This window comes from Oryctolagus cuniculus, chromosome 15, assembly GCF_964237555.1.
Source record: "Oryctolagus cuniculus chromosome 15, mOryCun1.1, whole genome shotgun sequence".
Taxonomy (NCBI): domain Eukaryota; kingdom Metazoa; phylum Chordata; class Mammalia; order Lagomorpha; family Leporidae; genus Oryctolagus; species Oryctolagus cuniculus.
This window is the reverse complement of record NC_091446.1, coordinates 5,238,315-5,263,832: the sequence shown is the minus strand read 5'-3', so window position 1 is coordinate 5,263,832 and position 25,518 is coordinate 5,238,315. Positions and strand designations below refer to the sequence as shown.

At 50.8% G+C, this 25,518-nt stretch overlaps 1 protein-coding gene across 9 annotated transcripts in view; it reads right to left on the bottom strand.

Moving 5' to 3' along the window:
• The window catches only part of C15H10orf90 (chromosome 15 C10orf90 homolog), a 231,072-nt gene that overhangs the window by 14,284 nt on the left and 191,270 nt on the right, over window positions 1–25,518 (bottom strand). For 8 of the 9 annotated variants that reach the window (XM_017350773.3, XM_051833506.2, XM_051833507.2 and 5 more), the window contains 3 exons: window positions 15,748–16,002; window positions 13,532–13,719; window positions 10,672–10,846 (listed from right to left, as the gene is read on the bottom strand). In XM_017350773.3, the coding sequence (XP_017206262.2) occupies window positions 10,672–10,846; window positions 13,532–13,719; window positions 15,748–16,002 (618 nt within the window). The remainder of the gene's footprint in view (window positions 1–10,671; window positions 10,847–13,531; window positions 13,720–15,747; window positions 16,003–25,518) is intronic. The other variant, XM_017350774.3, reaches the window with a different exon arrangement.

Genomic DNA, 25,518 nt, shown 5'->3' with positions numbered 1-25,518 from the left:
CCTGCACCCACCTCATCCACACGATGACCCCACACCCACCTCACCCACATGCTGACCCTACACCCACCTCATCCACACGGTCACCCTGCACCCACCTCATCCATACAGTGATGCTGCCTCCACCCATGAGGGATTATGTTCCCTCCCCCAACACCTGTCTATAAAGTCTAGAAGAGCTGAGTACTCCATCAAATGTGCAAGGCAACACAAAACATGAAAAAAAAAAAACAAGGATACATTAAACCACAAAATAAAGTCATAATTGTCCAGTAACTGATGACAAAGAAATTAAAATCTATGAATTGCTTGTAAAATTCAAGAAACCTAATGAACCACAAGAAATGCAGAGGAACCCTTCAATGAAATCAGGAACGACATGTAAACAAAATGAGCTTAAGAGAGAGAATAAAATCATTGAAGACTCAAATAAAAACCATGGAGCTGAAAAATACAATGAATGAAATTAAAAGCATAAGAGTTGTCAACAGCTAAATTAATGAAGCAGAAGAAAGAATCTGTGGCCTGGATGACAGGTTATTTAAAAAACACTCAGAGAAGGAAAAGAAATCAAAGGGAATAGTGGAAGCCTACGCCAGTTATGAGGCGGCGTCAAGCGAGCTCATGTTTGCATTCTGGGATTTCTAGGAAGAGAAGAGAATGGGACAAAAATGCATTTAAAGAAATAACGGCTGGAAGCTGCCTACATTTGGGGAAACCCATAAACAGCCGGTGTAAGAAGCACAAAGCTCTCCAATCACATTCAACCCAAAGATTACACCAAGGCATACAACTGTCAAATTGTAAAAAACTGGGTCCAGTGTTTTGGCACATCAGGTAAAGCCATCTCCTATGGGCACTGGTTTGTGTCCTGGCTGCTCCACTTCCCAAACAACTCCACGCTAATGGCTTGGAAAGGCAGCAGAAGGTGTCCCACATGTTTGGGCCCTGTACCAACATGGGAGATCCAAATGAAGCTTCTTGTCATGGCTTCAGCCTGACCCAGCTCTGGCCATTGCACCCAGCTGGGGAGTGAACCAGCAGATGGAAGATCTGTGTGTGTGTGTGTGTGTGTGTGTGTGCTGTGTCTTTCCCTCTCTCTCACTTTCAAATAAATAAGTAAATCTTAATTTTAAAAATTGCCAAAACCCAGACAAGGAAAGAAGATGCTCTTATAGAGGAGAACTCCAATGTGGCTATCAGCAGATTTCTCAGCAGAAACCTTGCAGGAGAGGAGAGAGCGGTGTGACTTACTCAACGTGCTAATAGGAGAAATGGCAGCCAAAGTTACTTTGTGTGGCAGAGCTGTTCTTCAGACATGAGAGAAAGGAAATAAAAGCTGAGGGAGTTCCTCACCATTGACTAGTTTATAGGAAAGGCTCCAAGCTGCTCCTCAAGTGGGAACTAAAGAGCGGTAACTAGTGATACGAAATACATGAAAGCACAGAGCTCACCAGCAAAAGTGGGCACACAAACACAGAACACTCATGTCCTAACAGTACTAACAAATCGCTTTTCGTAGCTAGTAGAAATTTAAAAAAACTATTAAAATAACCATAGCTATAAAAATTTATTAAGTGATGCACAACATAAGAAATGTAAATTGTGACATCAAAAACATAAAGGGGAAGTAGAAAGTGTATGTATAAGGTTTTGACATGCAAAGCTAAGTTGTTTGAGTTTAAAATAGCCTGTATGTCTTACATAAGCCTCGTGATAACCACAAGTCAAACCTCTGTAGTAGATACTCAAGGAACAAAAGTGGAATGAAAACACACCACTACAGAAAACCGTCCTATCACAAAGGAAGACAGCAAGAGCAACAAAGGGACGAAGAATCTCTAAAACAACCGGAACACAAGGAGCAAAGGGCATGAACAGGTCCTCGGCTCTCACCAGCTGCCCTGCACACATGTGGGTTAACTCTTCCAATCAAAAGACGACTGACTGAACTGATTCTTTTAAATGGCCCAACTATGTACTGCTTTCAAGAAACTTACTTCAAGTTTAACGACACACACGGACTGAAAGTAAAGGAGTGGAAGAGATAGTCCATGTACCAGGAGCCTGCAGAGATGAGGGGTAGCTACACTGAGAGTAGACAAAATAGACTTCAAGTGGAAACCTGCTAAAGGAGACACAACAGTCAAATTATAAGGATAAAGGTATTATTCATCAAGAGATACAACAATTATATTTGCACCCAATATCAGAGCACCAAAAATTTTGAAACAAACAACAAAGGGGAATTTGACAGCAATACAATGATGATTATTCGTAGAGACCTTCAAAACACCACTTTCAACAACGGCTAAATCATCCAGGCAGAAAATTAACAAGGAAACCTGGACTGGAACTGTAAGTTAAACAGAATGGACCTCCCAGACATATATAAAGTATGAGGGAACTTCAGAAAGTTGGTAGGAAATTATAAATAGCATTTATTTTAGTGCAAAGAGTTCTGTGAACTCTTTGATGATGCCTGTATCCCAACAGCGTAAGAAGCACTCTCTTCTCACATGGACACAGGTCACGTGGTAGGCCACAGAACAAGGCTTAACAGTACAAGACTGAAATCTTATCAAGTATAGATTCCAATCGCAATGATATGAAACAAGAAATCAATAACAGAAGGAATTTCGGATAATTCACAGACACATGGAAATTAAACAATATACTCCGAAATAGCCAATGGTTCAAGTAAGAAATCAAAAAAGCAAATTAAAAACTATCTTGAGACAAACAAAAGTGAAAAAGTAACATATCGAAACGTATGGGCTGAAACAAAAGCAGCTGTGAGGGAAGTTCCGAGGGACCGGCCACATTAAAAAGGAAGAAAGAGGGTCTGGCACTGTGGCTTAGCAGGCTGAGCCTCCACGGGCAGCGCCATCATCCCATATGGGCGCCAGTGAAGACTTGGCTGCTCCTCTTCTGATCCAGCTCCCTGCTGCAGCCTGGGAAAGCAGCAGAGGATGGCCCAAGCGCTTGGGCCCTGCACCCGCATGGGAGACCAAGATGAAACTCCTGGCTCCTGGCTTCGGATAGGCCCAGCTCTGGCTTATGCGGCCATCTGGGGAGTGAACCAGAGGATGGAAGACTTCTCTGTCTCTACCTCTCTCTGTCTCTAGCTCTGCCTCTCAAATAAATAAATAAATAAATCTTAAAAAAAGGAAGAAAGATAGTGTCATAGCACATTAAGCTGTCACTTGCAATGCCGGCATCCCACATCAGAGTGCTAGTTAAAAGTCTGGACTACTGCTTCTGATCCAGCTCCCATAGTGCACCTTGTAAGGCAGTGGAGGGTGGCCCAGGTGCTTGGGCCCCTGCCACCTGCATGGGAGACCTGGAGGGAGTTCTGGACTCCTGGCTTTGGCCTGGGTCAGCCTCAGCCATTGTGGCCATGTGGGTAGTGAAGAAGCAGATGGAAGTCTCTCTCTGTCTCTCTGCCTTTCAAATAAATGAAACAACAACCCAATATTATCCTTCAAAGCACCAGAAAAATAGATAACTGTTGTTGTAGAAGGAAGAAAATAAAGATCAGAGCAGAAATTAACGAAACAGACTCAAAAATAGCACAAAGCTCCATGAACCTCCGAGTTGTTCTTTTGAAAAGATAAATAAGATCAACAAACCTGTAGCACAGAGGCCTCACATGCATAAAAACAAAATTGGACCTTTCTCTCACATCATCAACAAAAATTACCTCAAACTGGATCAAAGACGCACATGTGATAGCTGAGCTGTAAACCCACTAGAAGAAGGCATCCGGAGAATCTTCAAGACATTGATCTGCGCAATGATTTCCTGGATATGAATCAAAAGCTCAAGTAAAAAGGCAAAACAGACCAACGGGACTGCATCAACCCAGGACACAACAGAGTTAAGAGACAACCCACGGAACAGGAGAAAATTTTTGTATATCATTGATCTGGTAAGGTGTTAATATCCAAAACACTTAAGTAACTCAAACAACTTAATAGCAAGAAAATAGCCTGATCAAAAATGGGCAAAAGACCTGAAGAAGACGTACAAACGGGCAGCAAGTAAATGAAAAAATACACAGCATCACTACGCAACAGGGAAATTCAAATTAAACCACAATGAGATGTTGCCTGACACCTGTTAAGACGGCCATTAGAAAAAGAAAGTCCCAGGGCCCTGGCGCACTTGGTTAATCCTCCACCTATGGCACTGGCATCCCATATGGGTGCCGGGTTCTAGTCCTGGTTGCTCCTCTTTCAGTCCAGCTCTCTACTGCAGCCCGGGAGGGCAGTGGCGGATGGCCCAGGTGCTTGGGCCCCTGCACCTGCATGGGAGACCAGGAAGAAGCACTTGGCTCCTGGCTTCGGATTGGCACAGCGCGCTGGCCATAGTGACCATTTGGGGAATGAACCAACGCAAGGGAGACCTTTCTCTCTGTCGTCTCTGGCTATAACTCTGTCAAATAATTAAAAAAAAAGAAAGTCCCTATGTGTTGAGGGTGCTGAGAGAAAGGAACCCATACACATTGTTGATGGGAATGGAAACTAATAGAGCCATTCTGGAAAACAGTATGGACATTCCTCAAAACATTAAAGATAGAACTGCTATTCAATTCAGCAGTTCTACTTCTGGGGATCTACCTAAAGGAAATTAAATGAATGAGTCAGAGATATCTACACTGCTGTGTTCACTGCAATAGCCGAGACAAGGAATCAGTCTGGCTAAAGAAAATGTGGTGTGCATGAACAATGGATTACTATTCAATATTTGAAAAGGAAGGAAATTCTATCATCTTAAGCTATGCGGATGAACCTGGAGGTCAGGACATTTAAATAAAACCAGCCAGGCACAGAAAGACAAATACTGTACACTTCCACATGGAATCTGAAAACACTGGGCCCAGAGAACCAGAGGGTCTCACCGGGAACTGGGCGGTGAGGGGTCGGGGGAGACGTGAGTCAAAAGGCACAGAGTTGCAGCTGGACGGGAGGCGTGCGTTCCGGGGACCTGAGCAAGGCTTCGCAGGAGAACAGATGAAGAGAATATGGCACACTTGGAGCTGCAGAGTAGGCCTTGGGTGTTCTCCCCGAAAAATAAGTGAAACGATGGCTATGTTAGCTGTCTTGATTTAATTATTTCACAACGTATACGTATGGGTGTGCTTTAAAAAGAGAACAAATTTATTTGGGTGCCCTCACATTGGAAATCTGTGCATAGCTTTTTTTATAATATGCATTTTTGTGAGCCTTTGACGACTCTCAAACACGTGGAAAAATCCCTATTGTGAAAAAATGACACATGAATTTCAAATGCTTTGCACTGAAACAAACTCATCTTTTCACTCCATTTTCCATGAACTTTTTGACCCGTCCTCACGTAGGGAGTGATGTACGCCACATATATATTACTTTACTAATATGTTATATACTATATATATAATTGTTGTCAACGAAGCCTTAGTGAAGCTGAAGCCAATGTGTGCGCATGTTTTGGTGGCAAGCTTCAACAACTGCTCCTTTAAAACGAGCTCTGACAACGGCTCAAACCACAACCCTCCCTGCACGACAGCCGCACGCAGGGCGAGTCGGGGGGCGGCTGCTGATCAGGAAGCCACTGTTTGTTCCAACTCCAGGGTTTTCCAGCATTTTTAGGGAACCACAAGATAGAGTGATTTACAGATGCTTAATAAACTCCATGCTGGTTGCCAGGTAGATTTATATCCTTGGTGTCACAGCAAGGTTTATTGCTTAACTGCCTTGTGGAACATAAAGGGAAATTATTTGGAAAATAAAATCAAGGAAATTGGGACATGTAATCTCTCGTAAAACCCTTTTCCTTACCACTCCAGACTCAGGGCTCTGACACTCTGCTATTGCTTTTTTAATTTGGGAGGCAGAGACACAGACACAGAGGAAGAATCCCCCTGCACTGGTCCACTCCCCGAATCACGGGAGCTGTGACAGACCAAAGCCTGAGCCGGGAACTCAACCCAGGCTCCCAGGTGGGAGGCGGAGCCCCAGGCACTGGAGCCATCCCGCTGCCTCCCTGGGTCTGTGCAAACAGGAAGCTGGAGTTAGGAACCAGAGCCAGGAACTGGACAGAGGCGCTCCAGGGCAGGACCGGGCGTCTCACCCAGGCTAACTGTGAGGACAGAGGCCTGGCCCATGTTGGGTAAACTTACTGAGAAGTAATACTGTCCTTTGAGTCTGCTTCTACACAGCAGACCTAAGTTGGCCTTTTCTGCTCATGCTTCTTAGAAAGGTGCAGCACGTCACCGCGTGGGTGCGGGACCCCGACGACAGCGCGTGATAACGGAGCGCGTGTGCGCGTCTCACTACTAAGGAAGTGGCCTCTCCATAACTCGGGCTTCCTGTGTTCTTGGTGGGCTGATAAAGTAAAAATGCATTTTTATCAGATAAGCACATTAAAAACTTCCCTTGTGATTAAGATGGGGAGAACTGAACACAAACATTTATCTAAGTGTTTTATGGAAAAGCAGTGGCGGTCTGAGGACGGCACGGCCGGGCGCAGCTAGCTGTGGGGGGAGCAGACATTCTCGTTTCTGCGATGGCTCCTGGGGCCATCTCGTGTCTGCTGGGGCCCCTCTCCAGCCAGCCGCTCTGCGAATGCAACCTATGCTCCTAAAAGTAGAATTCCATTCCTCCATCGCTCCTGATTTGAATGGCTCTGACTTGGCTCTCCTGGGCAGTGTGGGTAATGCAATTCAGATTAGCTCAGAGGCTGGTGATGCATGAGGTGCAGTGTGGAGTCCCCGAGGGAGGGACTCGGTGTGGTCGGTGCCCCCGGCACTTCTTTTTTTTTTTTTTTTTTTTTTGGCCAGAGTTAGACAGTGAGAGAGAAAGAGACAGAGAAAGCTCTTCCTTCCATTGGTTCACCCCCCCAAAAAGGCCGCTGTGCTGATCCAAAGCCAGGAGCCAGGTGCTTCCTCCTGGTCTCCCATGCAGGTGCAGGGCCCAAGCACTTGGGCCATCCTCCACTGCCTTCCAGCAGAGAGCTGGCCTGGAAGAGGGGCAACCGAGCACCCCAACCAGGACTAGAACTCGGTGAGCCGGCACTGCAGGTGGAGGATTAGCCTAGCGAGCAGCGCTGACGGCCCTGGCACTTCTTTCTACTGGAGGTTTGCCCAGCACGCCAGGTGATGCCAGGTGACTGAGGAAGTAAGAAGGCAGGTGCTCTAGAGACAGGAGGACACGCCCAGAGCCAGGAGTCAATATCGCCGTCACGGATGTTCAAATGGGGGCAAGATGAGACGGGGAGGGGGAGGGGGAGGGGGAGGGGGAGAGAAAGCAAATGTGGGGCGGGGCTGCTCCGTGGAGGCAGGAGGTGTGCCTGATGGAAAGGGGACGGCCTGGGCTTGGAGGGAAGTGGCAGGGAGGGATCTGCTGGGGCAGGGGTCAGGCCTGTGGCAGGGAGGGACAGAGGCCAGGCCCCACGGGCACCCCCTGCCAGGCTTTCTGAGCCACTGCTGCCTGGAGCCCAGGTAGCAGCACTGAGTCGCCAGCCGCCGAGGCCAGGTCAGGGGGTCCAGGAGCAGAGAGAGGGCCTGGGGGAAGCAGCAAGAGGCTGAACTTGAGCAGGGCTCGGGAGGCTGGGCAGATTCCACATCACAGAGGAGCGGCGGACGCGGCTTCGTGGAAGGGACGGGTGCCTGCATTGCCTGTGTGGAGCGAGGGAGCAAGACCCGGGAGGCTGGGGTGGAGTAAGCTGAAACCCAGCGGCAGCCCGGGATGACCTGTGGCCTCACAGGTCACCTTCGTGCCCTGCCCGCCCCCACTTCGCGGGACCCCTCACTGCTGCACTTTCCCCTGCACCCAGCCCGCTCCACTCTTCCCCTACACGGCCCCTGCTCACTCGCTCACACTCACAGGGAGCCAGGGGACTGGAGCCAGGACCTTTATGATGCTGCTTCCTGGCCCTTCTGGGGTCCCCAGTCATCCGTTCATCACAGAAATTCCCCACCCTCACCTGCACAGGTGCCTGCACTCCTGTGCACAGGCGCCTCCCTGCCCTGGGGCCTCAGAGGCTGCGCCGCATTCTCTGTCCGCCACGCTGCACAGCTGACCCCCGGGCCTCTCGGGGCTCGCTCTGGCCAGTCGACGGCCCCGCTTCTCCCGTGGCCTTCAGCTGCCGGAGCACCCAGCAGAACCTCTCCGGCCTGTTTCCGAGCCCACACTGCTTGGCCAGCCAGACCGGAGGCAGCTACCCCAGCGGGGAAGGCCTTCCTTCTTCCAGAGCCTTGGCCGCTGCAGCCGGAGCTCACTCATGCGTGTGACTTACAAACTCATTCCGCGTGTGAGAAAAACATCTGCCCTTGGCTTCCCACACAGCGCCGGCAGACGGCTGGAGACGAGTCCCGCAGACTGCAAGTCCCCCTCGTTTGCCTGAGCTCACGATTGCAGAGTTGTCGGATTGAAGGGACCCCACACGGATGTAAACAGCCAAGTAAAGCTCTTATCAGCACGTCAATACCGCAGGGGCCATCGGCATGGCCCTAAAGTCCGGCTGCAGCCGCCAGGGCTGTCTGGGAGGTGGGGACCGAAGGTTGCGATTGAACGCTGTTCACTGGGCCTGAGAACCTTTCCTTACACACACTGTTAGGCTTTCTCACTCGAAGGAATGTGGAACCTGTAAGGATGTCTGTTTTGGGCAAAACAGCACAGCCTGATGGCGTGGAGAGCAGAGATGTGTCCTTCCACATGCGCCCGTGCAAGTCCGCACACCGGCGCAGGTCACCTTGCTGCTCCTTCGGAAACGGGCAAGATGAGGTCATCCTGGATCAGGCTGGGCTCCAATCCAGTGGATGAGAAGAGGAAATCTGGATGCGAAGACCCAGACACAGGGAAGACGGACAGGAAAGATGGAAGCAGAGACTGGATGATCTGTCTCCAAGCCAAGGAGGGCCAGGCAGCACCAGGAGCCACCAGGAGCGAGAGAGAAGCAAGGGACAAGGCCTTCACTTGGGGCCTCCCCAAGGAACCCACCCGTGGACATGGTGATTTTTCCCTCTGGCCTCCGGAAAGTTAGGGAATGAATTAGGATTCTTTTAAGCCACCTTGCTTATTGTGGTTTCTCCCATCAGCTTCAGGGACCTGGGACAGATGGCTGAGGCCACAGCATCTCTGTGGAGGAGCTGGCCCAGAGGCAACTCCCAGCTGCCCTGTGGGATGTGCTCGTGACCACGCTGCCCTGCCGCACGGTGTGTTTCCTATCTGTTGACAGCAGCTTTATCGGGCGCCATCTTCCCCACTGAGGTGGAGTGGCCCAGGCAGCTCGGGGCACTGCTGCTCGGGCCTCCCCAGGGGCACTCTGGCTATAGCTGGTGTTTGATCCTCACCAGTGCTTTGAGAATTCTGTGCCTGGACCCAGATCACTCTTTGTTGGGCCAGGGACTAAACAGCCCTTGGTGAACACACACCTGTCTTGGCATGACACTGTTTCCACTGGGGGGACACTCTGCACATCCTCTTATTGGCATACTATAAAGTGCCAAGAGGAAGGCGCGGCAGGTGTTTTGCCAAATGCCTTGTATGACAAGGATGAGTCAAGTCCACGCTTTCCAGGGGCTACAGACGAGCCTCCCCAGGGCTCTGGAGGCAGGAAGAGGGGCCCTGCCTGTGGACCGTGGCAGTTACGGGAATTCTATTACAACACCCTTTTCCTGTCTCCCAGGTCACCCTCATACGATCCTGCCAGCGTTTGCTAAGCTGCCCGTTATTGAACGTGGTTATTCCCTAGAGGACTTTTACTCGGAATTACAATTTCACCTCCTGGGAGCTAAAACATTTTCCTAGGAAGATCAACCTCATTCCTGCATCCAAAGGAATAAAACAGGGGCATCTCCAGCCCTCCGGAGTTCAGCATTTGGCTTGGCGGGCTGCAAGGATGGCCTTGGATGGCCCTGCTCTCACCCTCGTCTCTCTCTCTCTCTTTTTTTTTTTTTTTTTTGACAGGAAGAGTGGATAGTGAGGGAGAGAGACAGAGAGAAAGGTCTTCCTTTGCCGTTGGTTCACCTTCCAATGGCCGCCGCGGCCGGCACACTGCGGCCAGCGCACCACGCTGAGCCGATGGCAGGATCCAGGTGCTTCTCCTGGTCTCCCACAGGGTGCAGGGCCCAAGCACTTGTCACCCTCTTCTCTTACTGTTGCTCTTGCTCGTCCAACAGTCTGCTCGTCCATGCTGGGCAGCTTGTCCATGCTGGGGTCAGTTTTGCACCCTGTAGGGTGGCTGGTCCCTGGAAGGTTCCTGACAGCCCCTTCTCCTGGGAGTGAGTGTGCGCCCTCCCTCTCGGGGTCCCCTTGATTCTGGCCTCAGAGTGCCCAGCAAGAGGGCCAGCAGGAAATGCATCGCAAGATAACCAATGCTGGCGCAGACAGACCGAAGTCAACCTCCCGCCCCGAGATCGGTTGCACAATCTACAAAGGGCAAAGGGGATCTCTTGCAAAGATCTGCTAGCAGCCAAGAATTTGAACTTGCTGCCCTTGCATTCAAGTTATTTATGCTGAGTTATGTGCCCATATGTAAACTCTCAGAATGGCCTGGCTCCCGGACCAGACGTGGTGATGCTGAGGTCGGCTCTGTGTGTAGCAGTAGCAACCCCGGGGCAAAGGCCCCAGCCCCGAGGACCCCCAGTCACCTCAGTCCTCCCAGTGCCCCCCAGCCCCGGCAGCTCACCGCTAAGAGGATGGGGGACCGTGAACTGCTTCTTGTTGGCACGGACGGGAAGGAGGCTCTGCTGGCCCAGGCCCTCCTTCTGCTTTGCTTTCCTCTGCTGCACCATGCGTTCCAGCTTCTTCAGCCGCTCTTGAGAGCGAGAGATGAACTGAGGCTTCCGGACCTCCAGTGCTTCCTAAAAGGAGCAAGGAGAACACTTTGGGTTCAGGAGGAAGGAACAAATCTGTCTGACTGGGCCAAGAAAAGCCGATCCAAATGCCTCATGCAGGGGCCAGCACACTGGAGTGCCCGTGCAGGCCCCAGCCGCTCTGCTCCCAGTCCAGCACCCTGCTCATGTGCGGGGAAGGCAGTAGAAGACGGCCCAAGCCTTTGGTTTCTGCCACCCATGTGGGAGACCCAGATGCAGCTCCAGGCTCCTGGCTTTGACGTGGCCCAGCCCCAGCCATTGGGGATATTTGGGGAGTGGACAAGTGGATGTCTTTCTCTCTCTCTCTCTCTCTCTCTCTCTCTCTCTCTCTCTCCCCTTCTCAATTAAATAATTCTTTTATTTATTTATTTTTTTTGACAGGCAGAGTGGACAGTGAGAGAGAGAGAGAGACAGAGAGAAAGGTCTTCCATTGCCGTTGGTTCACCCTCCAATGGCCGCCGCGGCCGGCGCGCTGCGGCCGGTGCACCGCGCTGATCCGATGGCAGGAGCCAGGAGCCAGGTGCTTCTCCTGGTCTCCCATGGGGTGCAGGGCCCAAGCACCTGGGCCATCCTCCACTGCACTCCCTGGCCACAACAGAGGGCTGGCCTGGAAGAGGGGCAACCGGGACAGAATCCGGCGCCCCGACCGGGACTAGAACCCGGTGTGCCGGCGCCGCTAGGCGGAGGATTTGCCTAGTGAGCCGCGGCGCCAGCCCAATTCTTTTATTTTTTTAAAGGGGCCACATCAAGAGATCAAAAACCACAGTGCAAAAGCTGGTCATGATTTTCTCCCATGACCTTGGGCAAAAGGAAGGCAGTGACAAGTGGTCAGTCTGCCTCCAAGGGCCCTCTGCAGCAGGGCCAGCCAGGAGCTGCATAGACTGAGATTGCGAAGGCAAAGGGTGCATCTGCCTGTCCATCCTGCTGCCCAAAGCTGAGCACTGGTGTTCTGCACTCCGGAGCCATGGGCTGGAAGGACCGCAGGCACCACGGGGCACAGGCGCCTGCAGGTGAGCCTTAGCAACAGCAAGAGGAAGGTGCCTTCTCGGGGGAAATCTAACTCTGGAAGATTTCCTGGGTAGACGAGGCTGGGAGGAAGTCTCTGGGCAGCATGGTGCTGTGAGCCCCAGGACAGGTCAGCGCCCCCCATGCCTCCCCTCACCCGCCGCCATGCACCTGCCTCCCCTCACCCAGCGCCATGTACCCGCCTCCCCTCACCCGTCTCCATGCACCCGCCTCCCCTCACCCGTCTCCATGCACCCGCCTCCCCTCACCCGTCTCCATGCACCCACCTCCCCTCATCCGCCTCCCCTTACCTGCCTCCCCTCACCCACCTCCCCTCACCCGCTGCCATGCCTCTGACATGGGTCAAAGTCAAGAGCTCAGCTGCCAGCCTGCCCCACGCTCTAAGTGCAACCATTGCCTCCTAGAATCCCCACATCGTTCTGCAAGTCACAAGTATTCATTCCCATTTGACAGATGCAAAAACTGAGACTTGGGGCTAGTTTGGTAGACCACAGGGAGACACTAAGCTATCTACCTTCTGTGCCCATAATTGACTATTCTTCGAACATCTCTGCAGCGCCACCCACGGCCACAGCAGTAGGCTCATCTCGCTCTGCGCAGCAAGCCCTCCTGGGTCACGTGGTGCAGCCTGGGCGTTATGGTGCTCCGCAGACCACAGGAAAGATTTGCACACTCAGGTCTCCACGTGTGGCTGTGGGCCCTGGGGGGAAGGGGCCCGGTCTCACGGCCACTGCCTGAGCTCTGCACACGGTGGGTGCTCCGTTAAAGGCTCACTGGGCAGAAATGTCCCTCTGTCCCCGTCTCCTCCCGGCCTCTGGGGGCTCCGAGTTCCCAGGGGAAGGGTGGCGTGAGCCTCGTGTGTGTCACGCATGTGCCTTACTGCCGTGCTGGGGAGGCAGTCACTCAGCTGGCTCCCTCCAGGGTGCCAACCACCAGCCACCAGGCCCCACGAGGCACGAGTCACTGGGTGTGCTCCAGGCTTGGATAGATGGCCTCTGGGATGGGCTGCTGGCCCCACGCAGCTTCTCCCTCAGCTGTCCCCTGCTTGCGTCTGGCCCCGGAGGCTCGAGTCCCTTTGGGGGCACTGGGAGTGTCTCACTGGAACCTGCGAAGGCCCCAGGGTGCAGGAGTGGCAGCAGAGCCAGCTCCATGCTTGCAGGGAGGTTTACAAGGCAGCAAGAAGGCGTGGCTGGCTGTGCCATGGGCTGCTGGCAGGAGCTGTGTACCTCTCCCTGCTACAGTGCAAGACACAGAAGGAAACCTTGCACAGCCTTCAACCTAAGGCTGCGGGACGTCGGGCAATGGCCTTAACCTTCCGAAGCCTCCGTGTCCCTGTCTGAAGAGGGGCTCACACAGCGCTTTGCCTCCCTGGGATCCTGCCAGGCTCAAAGGTGCTGATGTTGATGAGCTGACCGGGTAGTTCCTGGGCATCTGTTGGTTGTCACCTCTGGCTTTCTATCCTCATCCTAGCCTGGCGCAGTCAGCGTCATGACCACCAGCACTCAAACGCGGCAGGGCGGGCCTGCTCCGAGTCAGAATGAGAGTCCGTTTCCAGCCTCACAGGCGGCAGTGGGGTCGGGCACCCACAGACTCCCCAGCAAGGGTCTCCCCCGGCAGGAATCCAGCCACGATGGACCCAGGCCTCACCTGCAGGGTCAAGGAGCCGGCAGGTGTTTGCTGAGCCCTGAGATAGCTTTCTGACAGGTCCGGGGCATCGGGTCCCTCGGGGGGAGGTGGCGAGGGTGGCGGCGGCAGTGAGGGCTCAGGTGCGGTGGCATTGTCACTCTTCTTACATCCCTTTATTTTCAAAACCAAGTCACAGCACGTGTAGTCCCCTAGGAGAGAAGGGTTGGGTCGCACGTGAGACACAGCAGGTAGTTTTGCAAATGCAGACACCAGTGTGTTACCGATGAGCCTCGTGATGCTGAAGACATCATGGTGCATGCCAGACGCTGCAGCTGCCCTGGCCACACGGGACAGCACTAACAGCCGCCTGGCCTCACGGAGGCCCGACTGGGCTCTGGGGTCTGCGCCGCTCTGCCCAGGTGAGCAGCCCTCCCACATTTGCCTCGCCTGCAGCGTGCCCTGAGCGGTTATCAGAGCTGTGGTCTTCGGGGTGTGGTGCTTTCTGTGCCCTGTGTGCCACACTGAGGATACAAGGACGGGGTGGAGCTCAGTGGTTTGTCCCTCCCCCTAACTTCCCGGAGACTTCAGGGCTGCAGAGGGAGGGAGAGCGACTGCTCTCTCTCCTCTCTCTCTGCACTGGTTTTGGCCTCTTCCTGGGGCCAAACTGACTTTCCTTTGTGTAAAAGATCAGGAGATGAGGGGATTCCTCAGGGCAGGGCAGACTCTGGGGCAGCAGAAGGGACTAATAACCATTGGGTAGATATTTATAACTACATTAATTATTAATGTTTATAATTATTAATTATGTAAACATGAATATAGAACAGAAGCCACGCATTCGGCCTCTCCCAGGCTGCGCTCCCTGTCCGAGCCCCTGGCTTTCCTCACTGCACCTCTAGCACAGCTGTGGCCTCAGCCATGCCTGCAGCAGGGACCTCAGCAGCATCGTCCTCACTCCTGCCCTGCAGGGGGCCATCCCCACCAAGCCCTTTGCCTCCTCCCCCCTGGAGTCTCCCACCTCCGGGTGGGTCCCAACCTCGGGACACCTCCCACGCTTCCTGAAGCAGCACCCACCCTGCTTCCAACACGGCCCCACAGGGGAGCACCCCACTCGCAGTCAGCTGCCAAGGGGTTGGGGTGGGCAGACGCTTGGCCCTGACGAGCCTGCGACTCCCTCCAGGGCTGAGCCACGTCATTCTCCCACCGTGTCCTCACGGCACCAGCCAGGGCCCTGGCTCTGCAGGGCTTAGGGTGGCCAGCAGGAGTCTACGTGGCCATGAGACGCAGCTCCATGCCCTGTGAACCTCTTACCCAAGCCCCGTGTCACTGCCCAAGCCTGGCTCCTCTCTGTCTGGGCCAGCCATCCCAGCTCTTCTCAAAGCCACCCGGACCCCCTTACTGCCTGCAGGTTCAAGCTGAGCAGACGTTTTATGGCTTGCTGATGGGAGTGTCCTAAGGCCTACTGGACAGAGTCTTGTTGGGAGCAGCAAGGAAGATGGGTGTGTTAGGGCTGGGCTGCTGGTCTGGTGATGGGGAGAGTAGGGGAGCAGGGTGCAGCGGAAGTGTGGCTCCCTGGACCTAACGTCACCTAGAGAAAACATGCACAAGGCCACACAGAGGCAGTGAGGAGGAGGCAGAGCGCGTCTGCAGGAGTGGACGGGGGGCAGCAAGGATGCCCTCCAGGAGAACGAATGCTTGCTAAAGTGACAGAGAATGACAGGTGAGCCCCCAGGTAGGGTGGATTCGGCAGAGAACCATTTCCTCCAAGTGTCAGGGGCCGTCCTCAGCGTCTCGGTGGCCCGGCACAGTGCCTTGTGAGCCCAGCAAGGTGCAGGGGGTGTGCTGTGCTCGTGCCTGTGAGGTGTCAGGCCCAGGTGAGAGCTACGCCCCTCAGATGCTACCCCTGCTAGGCAGAGCAGGGCCCACGGTCAGCCTGGTGCACCTGCTGCCTTCAGCATAGCCAGGCTGCTGTGGAAGCCTTCCTCAGCTGAGCCAGGAGGCTCTGCGGTCCTCCTCGGTCTCCGTGGTGCCGGCCTTGGGCAGCGAGGCCAGCCGGGCCAGCGCTAGGAACCTCTGACACACGGGACTGCCCACTATTTGCACCTGCTGGTCTTGCCTCTCTGCAAGGGGCAGCTTTGCAAGGTGAGCATCTATGAACCAGGCCCGGGGAGTCACCCTACCGCTCTCCGTGCGACTCCAGCTGAGGGCCATCCGTACCCGCCACCCTTGCTCCTTACCTGTGGGGAACTCTCTCTCTATCTGAACACCATTGTCTTCCTGCAGAGATGTGCACACATCGTGAAAGGGGCAAAGGAACCGAGGCAAAGGGATTGTGGAGTTCAGGAAGGGCTGGTGGCGTCTGGCCGTGGGCTCAGAAAGGTCGTGGCTCAGAGAGCCGTCCCCTTCCAGCTGCTGTTCCACTGGGGGAGCAGACAGAGTCACGCGCGCTTCTTGCTGCTCCTCGCTGCTTCCAGAGAACACTTTTGTTTCGACTAGAAATAAAATGAGAGTTGTGCTCAAGACATCTGAGGAGCCTCCCTCTGACGCACCGACTTCCGCACTTGGGGGTCTGCTGGAGTCAGGCTCGGGGGCCACAGCTCGGCCTCGGGGCAACACGGGTGGCCTGTGCCTAGCACCTGAGCTCTAGAAACTTCTAACGCCTGATCAGCATTCCAGTAAGGCTTTTCCTTAGCACAGCTGGGAGCTGCGTTTGTGTACACTGCTATCCTGTGTCTGTGCAGAGCCTGCACACAGCGGTCCCTCACCCTAGACACTCACGTTGCACCCTCTGCAGGGCTGATACAATGGGTGGCTTCACACCTTCACTCTGGGACCAGAGGTAGCTGGGTTCACCCCCAACCCCTGCCATGGTCAAGCTTCCCAGCCTCATCTATAACATTGAGGCCAGGTGGTAACATCATGAGTTGATATCAAATATTATTAAGTTACTATATCATTAGACTTTATGTAATATATGTATATATTTATAAAACAAATAATATATTTATAGAATTTCCATCATTAGACTTTTATGCAATAACATATTGATATTAAATTGGATTTGAAATATTAAAGTTGAAATAATAATAAGGTATGTCAAGTGTTTCACACAGGCCCTGATACGAGCAAGCATTTAATCACTGCTGGTGATCATTATCATCGCAGAAACACTGGTGCCAAGTTTTGCATTATGGGAAGTGCAGAGGCGGGAAGCAGTTTGTCAGGTCAGTGTGGCTCCCTCTAAGAAAGCAAAGAACCCAAAGACAGGCACGCGTTGCTTGTCCACAGGGCAACATCAAAGTCCTGGAAAGCACTTTATGTCTATCAGTAGGGACTAGTTAAATAAATCACATGCATCCAACCCTCACGGAGGCTGAGAGCAATGAGGCAGATGTGCCCTGGGATAATCTCCGAGTCTCATTGTTAAGGGAACACTGCAAACGCAGGAGCATGCCGGGGCACTTCCAGCCCACACTTGTACAAGTGGAGCATCCCCGGAAGGCGGCGGAAGAAGCAGGGAGCCGCGGTGCCTCTACGTCTGCAGGTGCAGCAGCTGGGCCTGGAACAGCGGCTTCCTGCTCACGGCTCCTCCTGTAGCTACTGGACCTCTCAAACGTCTTTTCCTTCAGAATGCCAGAAATGTTCAGAAGAGGACTACTTTTCCACAAGGCAGTGATGTCAGCGGGGTCATCCCCATGCTCATGCCCCCCCCCCCCAAGGACAGTATGGCCCACCTGGGGTGAGAGCCACTGCTGCCAGTGTCCTCACCTTCACAAGGTGGGGCAGGAGAGATTGGGAACAGCTGGAGTGTAAGAGCTGTCAGAGAGTCTCCCCCTGTTTTCTGAAATGGCTCATCTACAAAAACGAGCTCATCCCAAGACCATCTGCTCTGCTCACACACCAACCTCTCGCAGCAATGCCCTAGTGTCCGCATCTCATGTCCCTCTGACCCCAGGCCCCTAGTGTCCCAACCAACGAGAACAGATGGACCGTGAGACTGGGTGTGCAGTGCCATGGGCAGAACAAAGCATTTAGGGCACAGGGTCCCCCCAAGTATCTCCAGGGCCACGGGACCCAGCCCAGGTTGGGCGATTTGGTAACCATCAACTTCCTTATTCTCCAAAGAGATAAACTCAGTTTCCATATTCTCATCAAGCAGTGAAATGTAATTACACACAAGTACCACTGGGTCTCCACACTTGGTGCACAGAGCCACTAAATACTGTGGCGGCTGTTCAAGCCCTGGCCACTGGAGAGACTCACCCACCTGCTATGAAGTTGTGCTTCACTGAGCTCTGCAGGAAAATCTTACCCCAAATCTTATTTAAAGAACTATCCATTCTGCAGAAGTATAAAAGATTATGGGTAGAAGTAGTCCTAAATAGCCATTGCTTGATTAGATGCTCTCTTACAGAATCAAAGCCCACGATGCAGCCTCACTCTGCCGGATCCTCTAATCCTGGCATCAGGCTCCTGAAGGGCAGGCTTTGATACACAGAGGCACGGAATCAGGCAGCCTGTCTCTTAGCCCATCACCTATCTTTCCATCTATTATCTCTCTGATTTAATGTAAGTTTTTAGGCGAATGAACCTGGGTAAGTTGGAGGTACCTCTTGACTTGGAAGAATGAAAACAATAGGTAAGTTGAATGTTGCACTGAGACTCGAAAGAGTCGGGACAGCCCCCAGAGAGGAGCGGGCCATGGAGCAAGGGGAACTCTGCAGCCAGAGAGGGACGTCTGGACAACTGATGGATCCGCTCGCTTCTGAAAGGTACAACCAGCAGTCGGGAAGTTGCCCTGGGCTGCCCTCGGTGGGACAAGGCAGCCCACGGCCCCTCTGCCCCAGCCACCAGGCAGGTACTTTGGGTACTTGCCTGCCCTGCCGTGGGGTCATCACCGTGTTTAGCACACGGCCGGCTGCTCTCTTGTCCACAGTCATATCCCATGAACTTCTTGGCAAGCTGTGGCCCAGCCAGTCTGCCCAACTCTCTCCTGAAGCTTTTAGCTAACGGATGCAATGATGCCTTTACTTAGCTTTGTGCTTGCTTGTCTGAATTCTGGCATTGAAGATATATTGGTTAAGGAGACCGACACAGGTGGGAAAATCAGGAATAAAAGCAATGAATAAAGTGCACACAATGCAGTGAGCGGCCGTGTCGGGTGGGATGTGGGTGGATGTCAGCCAGGAAGGCTCAGGGACGTTGTCTAAAAACCTGAGAACGTCCCGCTTCTTCACCCGGGAGGTAGCAGAGTGGGTGCTCTGGTCAGCATCTTTAACTGTGAACGCGAGTCATCTAACAGTGAAAATGAACTTGAGAAAAGCATAATTTCCCAAGGGGCCTTTCCACAAGTCAAGGTTAGAACATACAAGAACACACATGCACACAGGAACACAATACAGGAATACACACAGAGAACACACAGGAAGACACAGACATGAACACATGAACAGGCACACATACACAAGGACTCACATAGGAGCACACACACATACATACACAGTGACACACACAGGAACACGCACGCACACAGAAACACACATACTGGAACACACTTAGTGGAACACATACATGCACACAAGAATTCAGACACAGGAACACACCTGTAACAAGAACACACAAAGAACAGGAACATGCACACACACACAGGAACGTGCACACGTCTGCTTGCCAACAGGACCACCTCCACAACACTGCAGGTGGTCAGCAGGTGACGTGAGCTGGGGGAGGATGAGGGCGTGTATTTCTGCCTCCACGCAGGAAGCGGAGTCCCCGTGGTTGCTTTCCCACAATCCTTTATCCCAGCCTGACTCACTCCTGCAAGATGCAGAAGAACATCTGAGCTTTCCTTAAAACGCTTGTTGCAAAAGCTCCCCAAAGTGACCATTACATTTTTCATGAAGACATGTTTCCATCAAAAAACGTTTTCTAAAAAAATGCACAGTGTGGGGTTCCAAGATGGCTGAATAGGGAAAAGACATATTGATTTGGATCATGGGAAGAAACCAGAAAAACAGGGGGGATCTGCGTCCTAGGAGGGAGCTGGAGAGAAGTCTGCAGTGCAGAGTCCACAGAAAGAGGAGAGGTTCTGGGACAGCAAAGCCAGGACAGACACACAGGGCTTGCAGGACCCACGAGACGCTGGCGGCCAGCAGCTGGCGGGAAAGCCTTCTCCCCTGAGCAAGGAGAGAGGAGGCTGCAGAAGCCCTTGCCCCACTGGTGACCTTGCCTGGGGGAGAGCCTCGTGGTCCCCACCGACTTGGAGTCCAAGCTGGCAGAGGGCACTTAACTCTGGGGAGTTAACTCTGGGAATGGAGGGCACATTGCGCCCCTCTCCTCCCCCCAGCAAGGAGCCCAGTGACCAATGCGGGAAGCACCATTCTCATACAATAAGGTGAGTGAAGCCTGGCCTGAAGAGCTGGCACGGACAGGGCACACATTTGACACAATGCTCCCCTCCTCTCCTCCCACCAAAGCTCCGGACTCAACTTACCGGGGTGGGGCACTGACCGGCCTCTGTCAGGCAGGCAGCCGGCTCTAGGGACGGTGGTTCCGCAGGCTAGGAAGCCTATCAGGGTGTGGGATGTGCCTGGGTCTTTGGGAAATCACTGAGCTGACTCCAGAAGCTCAAATTCCTGGAGCGCTGGGAATGGACATGGTGGAGGGTTCCATGCTCACACTATGGAGTGTGTACATAGTGTGCACTCCACTCTACGGAGTGTGCACATAGTGTGCTAGCCACACTATGGAGTGTGTACATAGTGTGCACTCCACTCTACTAAGTGTGTACATAGTGTGTACTCCACTGTACGGAGTGTGTACATAGTGTGTACTCCACTCTACGGAGTGTGTACATAGTGTGCACTCCACACTACGGAGTGTGTACATAGTGTGCACTCCACTCTACGGAGTGTGTACATAGTGTGCACTCCACTCTACGGAGTGTGTACATAGTGTGCACTCCACTCTACGGAGTGTGTACATAGTGTGCACTCCACACTACGGAGTGTGTACATAGTGTGCACTCCACTCTACGGAGTGTGTACATAGTGTGCACTCCACACTACGGAGTGTGTACATAGTGTGCACTCCACTCTACGGAGTGTGTACATAGTGTGCACTCCACACTACGGAGTGTGTACATAGTGTGCACTCCACTCTACGGAGTGTGCACATAGTGTGCACTCCACACTACGGAGTGTGTACATAGTGTGCACTCCACTCTACGGAGTGTGCACATAGTGTGCACTCCACACTACGGAGTGTGTACATAGTGTGCACTCCACACTACGGAGTGTGCACATAGTGTGCACTCCACACTACGGAGTGTGTACATAGTGTGCACTCCACACTACGGAGTGTGCACATAGTGTGCACTCCACTCTACGGAGTGTGTACATAGTGTGCACTCCACACTACGGAGTGTGCACATAGTGTGCACTCCACTCTACGGAGTGTGTACATAGTGTGCACTCCACTCTACGGAGTGTGCACATAGTGTGCACTCCACTCTACGGAGTGTGTACATAGTGTGCACTCCACACTACGGAGTGTGCACATAGTGTGCACTCCACACTACGGAGTGTGTACATAGTGTGCACTCCACTCTACGGAGTGTGTACATAGTGTGTACTGTCGCTCCCCCTCTTCATGGAGGAACGACACTAAACCCTGCCTAGGCTTCATATCCGAGTCACGGCACCATTATGTCGCTCCCCCTCTTCATGGAGGAACGACACAGGACCCTGCGCTGTTCTTTCGTCTGCTCGGCCCTTCCCGGGTTTGCTGCTGGTTCTTCCCGGGTTGGCTACTATCCCTTCCACCTCCGTGGAAGGGCAGTTCCCCCTGGCCACATTCCCCACTTCCGCAGGGGAGCGGCACACCGCCGGCCGGCTCTCTCGGGGGCTGCACAGGTGTTCCCTTAGATGTTCCCCTTAGATGTTCCCGGTGCATGCCGTCTCTCTCCTCCTTTATAGTCCTCCTCCGCCAATCCTAACTCGGCTGCCCACATGCCGAGTACACTGCTCTCCAATCAGGAGCAAGTCCTACAGTTTATTGGTTGAACTGGAGGCAGCTGTGCGGAAGCTGTTTACTTCTCTCCCAGCGCCATATTGTGGGAGAGCAGATGCATAGAATAAGTCTTAATTCCAGTAACAGTATAGTCCAAATTGCTCCCCACAGTGTACTCCACTCTATGGAGTGTGAACATAGTGTGTACTCCACACTATGGAGTGTGGTTCATGCACTGACTGAGTCGGGGGTGGGGCACAGAGAAGGGGGAGGCAGTGCTCACAGCAGCCAGGATGATCACCCCTCTCCCTGCTGACTACAGAGGAGAGCTACCACACATAACCTGGGTGCTACCCCAACTTCCCTGCCCCATCAACACTGCCCAGAGCCCCCGCCCTGCCCTTCACACACTGCATATCCCCTGAAGGTGCAGGCATTCTACCACATCTTGAGGCACACTCCCAAGAACAAAGACTTCAGATGAGACATCACAAAGTCTTTCTCCAGATGTGGAAAATAAGTCTAGAAATACAAGAAACATGAATAAGGAGGACAATATGATTCTCTAAAAGGAACAAACCAGACTTCAGAATTGGACAGTGAAGATAAGGAGATTGATGGAATGCCTGAAAAGGAATGCAAAAGAATAATTGTAAGATTACTCAAAACCACAGAGACGGTGCTGGCATCCCATATGGGTGCCAGGTTCTAGTCCCAGTTGCTCCTCTTCCAGCCCAGCTCTCTGCTGTGGCCTGGGAAGGCAGTGGAGGATGGCCCAAGTGCTTGGGCCCCTGCACCCACATGGGAGACCAAGAGGAATCACCTGGCTCCTGGCTTCAGATTGGCGCAGCGCCAGCCGTAGAGGCCATTTGGGGAGTGAACCAACAGAAGGAAGACCTTTCTCTCTGTCTCTCTCTCTCACTGTCTAACTCTGCCTGTCAAATTAAAAAAAAGTCACAGAGAAGCAATTATATGAGTTAAAGAAATCTGTGAATGACAGGGATGAGAAATTCTGCTGGGAAGTAGAAATAGTAAAGAAAAATCAAACTGAAATATTGGAAATGAAGAATTCATTATGTCAAGTAAAAATATGGTGGAAAGCTTAAACAACAGACTTGGTAAAGCAGAAGAAAAAAATACCTGGGCTGGATGACAAAGCTTTGGAAGTATCTCAGTCAGACAAAAAAGAAGAAGAAAATTAGAAAAACTAAAATCTGTTCAGAATCTACAGGATACCAACAGATGAAAAAACTTACATGACAGCATTCCTCCTGAAGGTGTGGAAAAGCAGAATGACTTAGAAAACTTATTCAATGAAATAGTAGCAGACATTTTCCCTAATTTGGACAAATATATGGTCAAACAAGTACAGGAAGCACACAGAACCCCAAACAGACACGATCAAGATCTTTGCCACAACACATTATATTCAAACTTGGAAAAGTAAAACACAAAGAAAAGATCCTAAAATGTGCAAGAGAAAAATCTTTAATCAGATTGACAGAGTTCTCATCATAAACCCTATAGGCTAGGGGAGAGTGGAGAGATATAGTCCAAGTCCTCAAAGAAAAAGTCATCCCAGAATACTGTACCCAGAAAAGTCTCATTTACAAATAAAAGTGAAACAGAAACTTTCCAAAACAAACAAAAATTTAAAGAATTTGTCACCACCTTGCCAGCCTTACAAAATGATAGTTAAGTATGTCTTATGTGCAGAAATAGAAAAATAGCCAGCATCATACAAGAATGTGAAAGCAGAAAATCTCCTAAAAATAGTGCAAAGAAGATCAAAAACAAGCAATATGAATATTTATGAGAAAATGGAAAGACCAAGTCATTAATTATCCTGACTGTAAATGGACTAAAATCTCCAATGAAAAGATACAGACTGGCTAAATGGATTAAAAAGCAAGAATCATCTATATGCTACTTACAAGAAACCCATCTTACCAACAAGGATACACAGAGAATGAAAGTGAAAGGATGGAAAAAGAACTCCATGCAAATGGAAATAAAAAATGAGTAGGAGTGGGTATTCTAATATCAGACAGAAATAGAAAAAGATGCAATAGAGAACTATCGATCAATAACCCTGATGAACATGGATGAAAAAATCCTCAACAAGATACTAGCTAATCAAATCCAACAACATGTCCAAAAGATCATACACCCTGACCAAGTGAGATTTATCCAAGGAGTGCGGGGATTATTCAACATATGCAAATAAGTAAACATGGTATATTGCATTAACAAATGGATGAATAAAAACTACATGATTATCTTGATAGATGCAGAGAAATAATTTGACAAAATAAAGCATCCATTCATGATAAAAACCTTTAGAACTGGGTATAGAAGGAATACATTTCAACACAAAGGCATACACAACAAAACCTTAGGCAGCATCACATTGAACGGGAAAAAGCTGGAAGCACTTTTATTAAGATCTGGAACCAGACAAGATGCCCACTTTCATCATTAATATTCAATATAGTTATAGAAGTTTTAGCCTGAGCCATTAAGCAAGAAAAAAAAAAAAGAGATACAAATTGGAAAGGAAGAAGATAAATTATCCCTGTTTGAAGATGACATGATCCTATATATAGGGGGGCCAAAAGACTTCACTAAGAGGATATTGGGGGGCCAGTGCTGTAGTGTAGCAGGTAAAGCTGCTGTGTGCAGTGCCGGCATCCCATATGGGCACCAGTTCAAGTCCCAGCTGCTCCACTTCTGATCCAGCTCTCTGCTATGGCCTGGGAAAGCAGTAGAAGATGGCCTAAGGCCTTGGGCCCTGCAGCCACCTTCTCTCTGTGTAACTCTTTCAAATAAATAAATAAATATTTAAAAGAGAGAGACAGACAGACAGACAGACTCTATTGGAACTCATAAGAGAGTTTAGTAAATCCGAGGATATAAAATCAACAGACAAAAGTCAATAGCATTTGTACATACAAATAATGCCATGATTGATAAAGTGTATGTAAGATAAGTAACATTCACAATAGTTAACAAAAAATTTAAATACCTTTGAATAAATTTAACCAAGGATGTGAAAGATCTATACAATGAAAATTATAAAACACTAAGGGGAGAAAAACAGGAGAAGACACAAAAATGGAAAAATCTTCCATGTTTATGGATTGGAAGAATTAAATGTTCACTTAATTTAATTTAAATGTTAACTTAATTGTTACTTTAATTTGATCATTGGAATGTCCATACTACCCAAAGCAATTTATGGTGTTAATGTTATCCCAATCAAAATTCCAATGACCTTTGTCTCCGATCTAGAAAAAAAATCCTTTCTTTTTATAAACAAACTTAGCTTTTAATTCCATTTCCCACAAACTTTTTGAAGTATTCTTGTATACAATTTCAAGTACATATACATGGTATATGCATATATAAATACATATTTTTATGCAAATACATTTTTAAAAAATTTTTTTTGACAGGCAGAGTGGACAGTGAAAGAGAGAGAGACAGAGACAAAGGTCTTCCTTTCCCATTGGTTCACCCCCCAATGAATCCAGCGCCCCGACTGGGACTAGAACCCAGGGTGCCGGCGCCGCAGGCGGAGGATTAGCCTAGTGAGCTACAGCGGCACCAGCAGAAAAAGCAATCTCTAAAAATTCATAAGGTAAACATAAGACCCGACACTAATAGCTAAAGCCATTTTAAACAACAAAAACAAAGTCAGAAGTGTCGAATCAATATAAGATTTCAAGGCATACAATGAGTCAGTTATAATCAAAACAGTCTGGAACTGGCACAAAAATAGACCTGTAGACCAAACTGAACAGACTAGAAACCCCAGAAATTTAATCCATGCATCTACACAACCAACTAATCTTCGACAAAAAACCCTAGTGAAAAGGCAGTCTCCAAATGGTGTTGGGAAAATTGGATCTCCACATGCAGAAGTCTGAAACAAGACCCCTACCTCACACCTTATACAAAAATCAACTCAAAACGGATCAAAGATCTAAATCTATGAT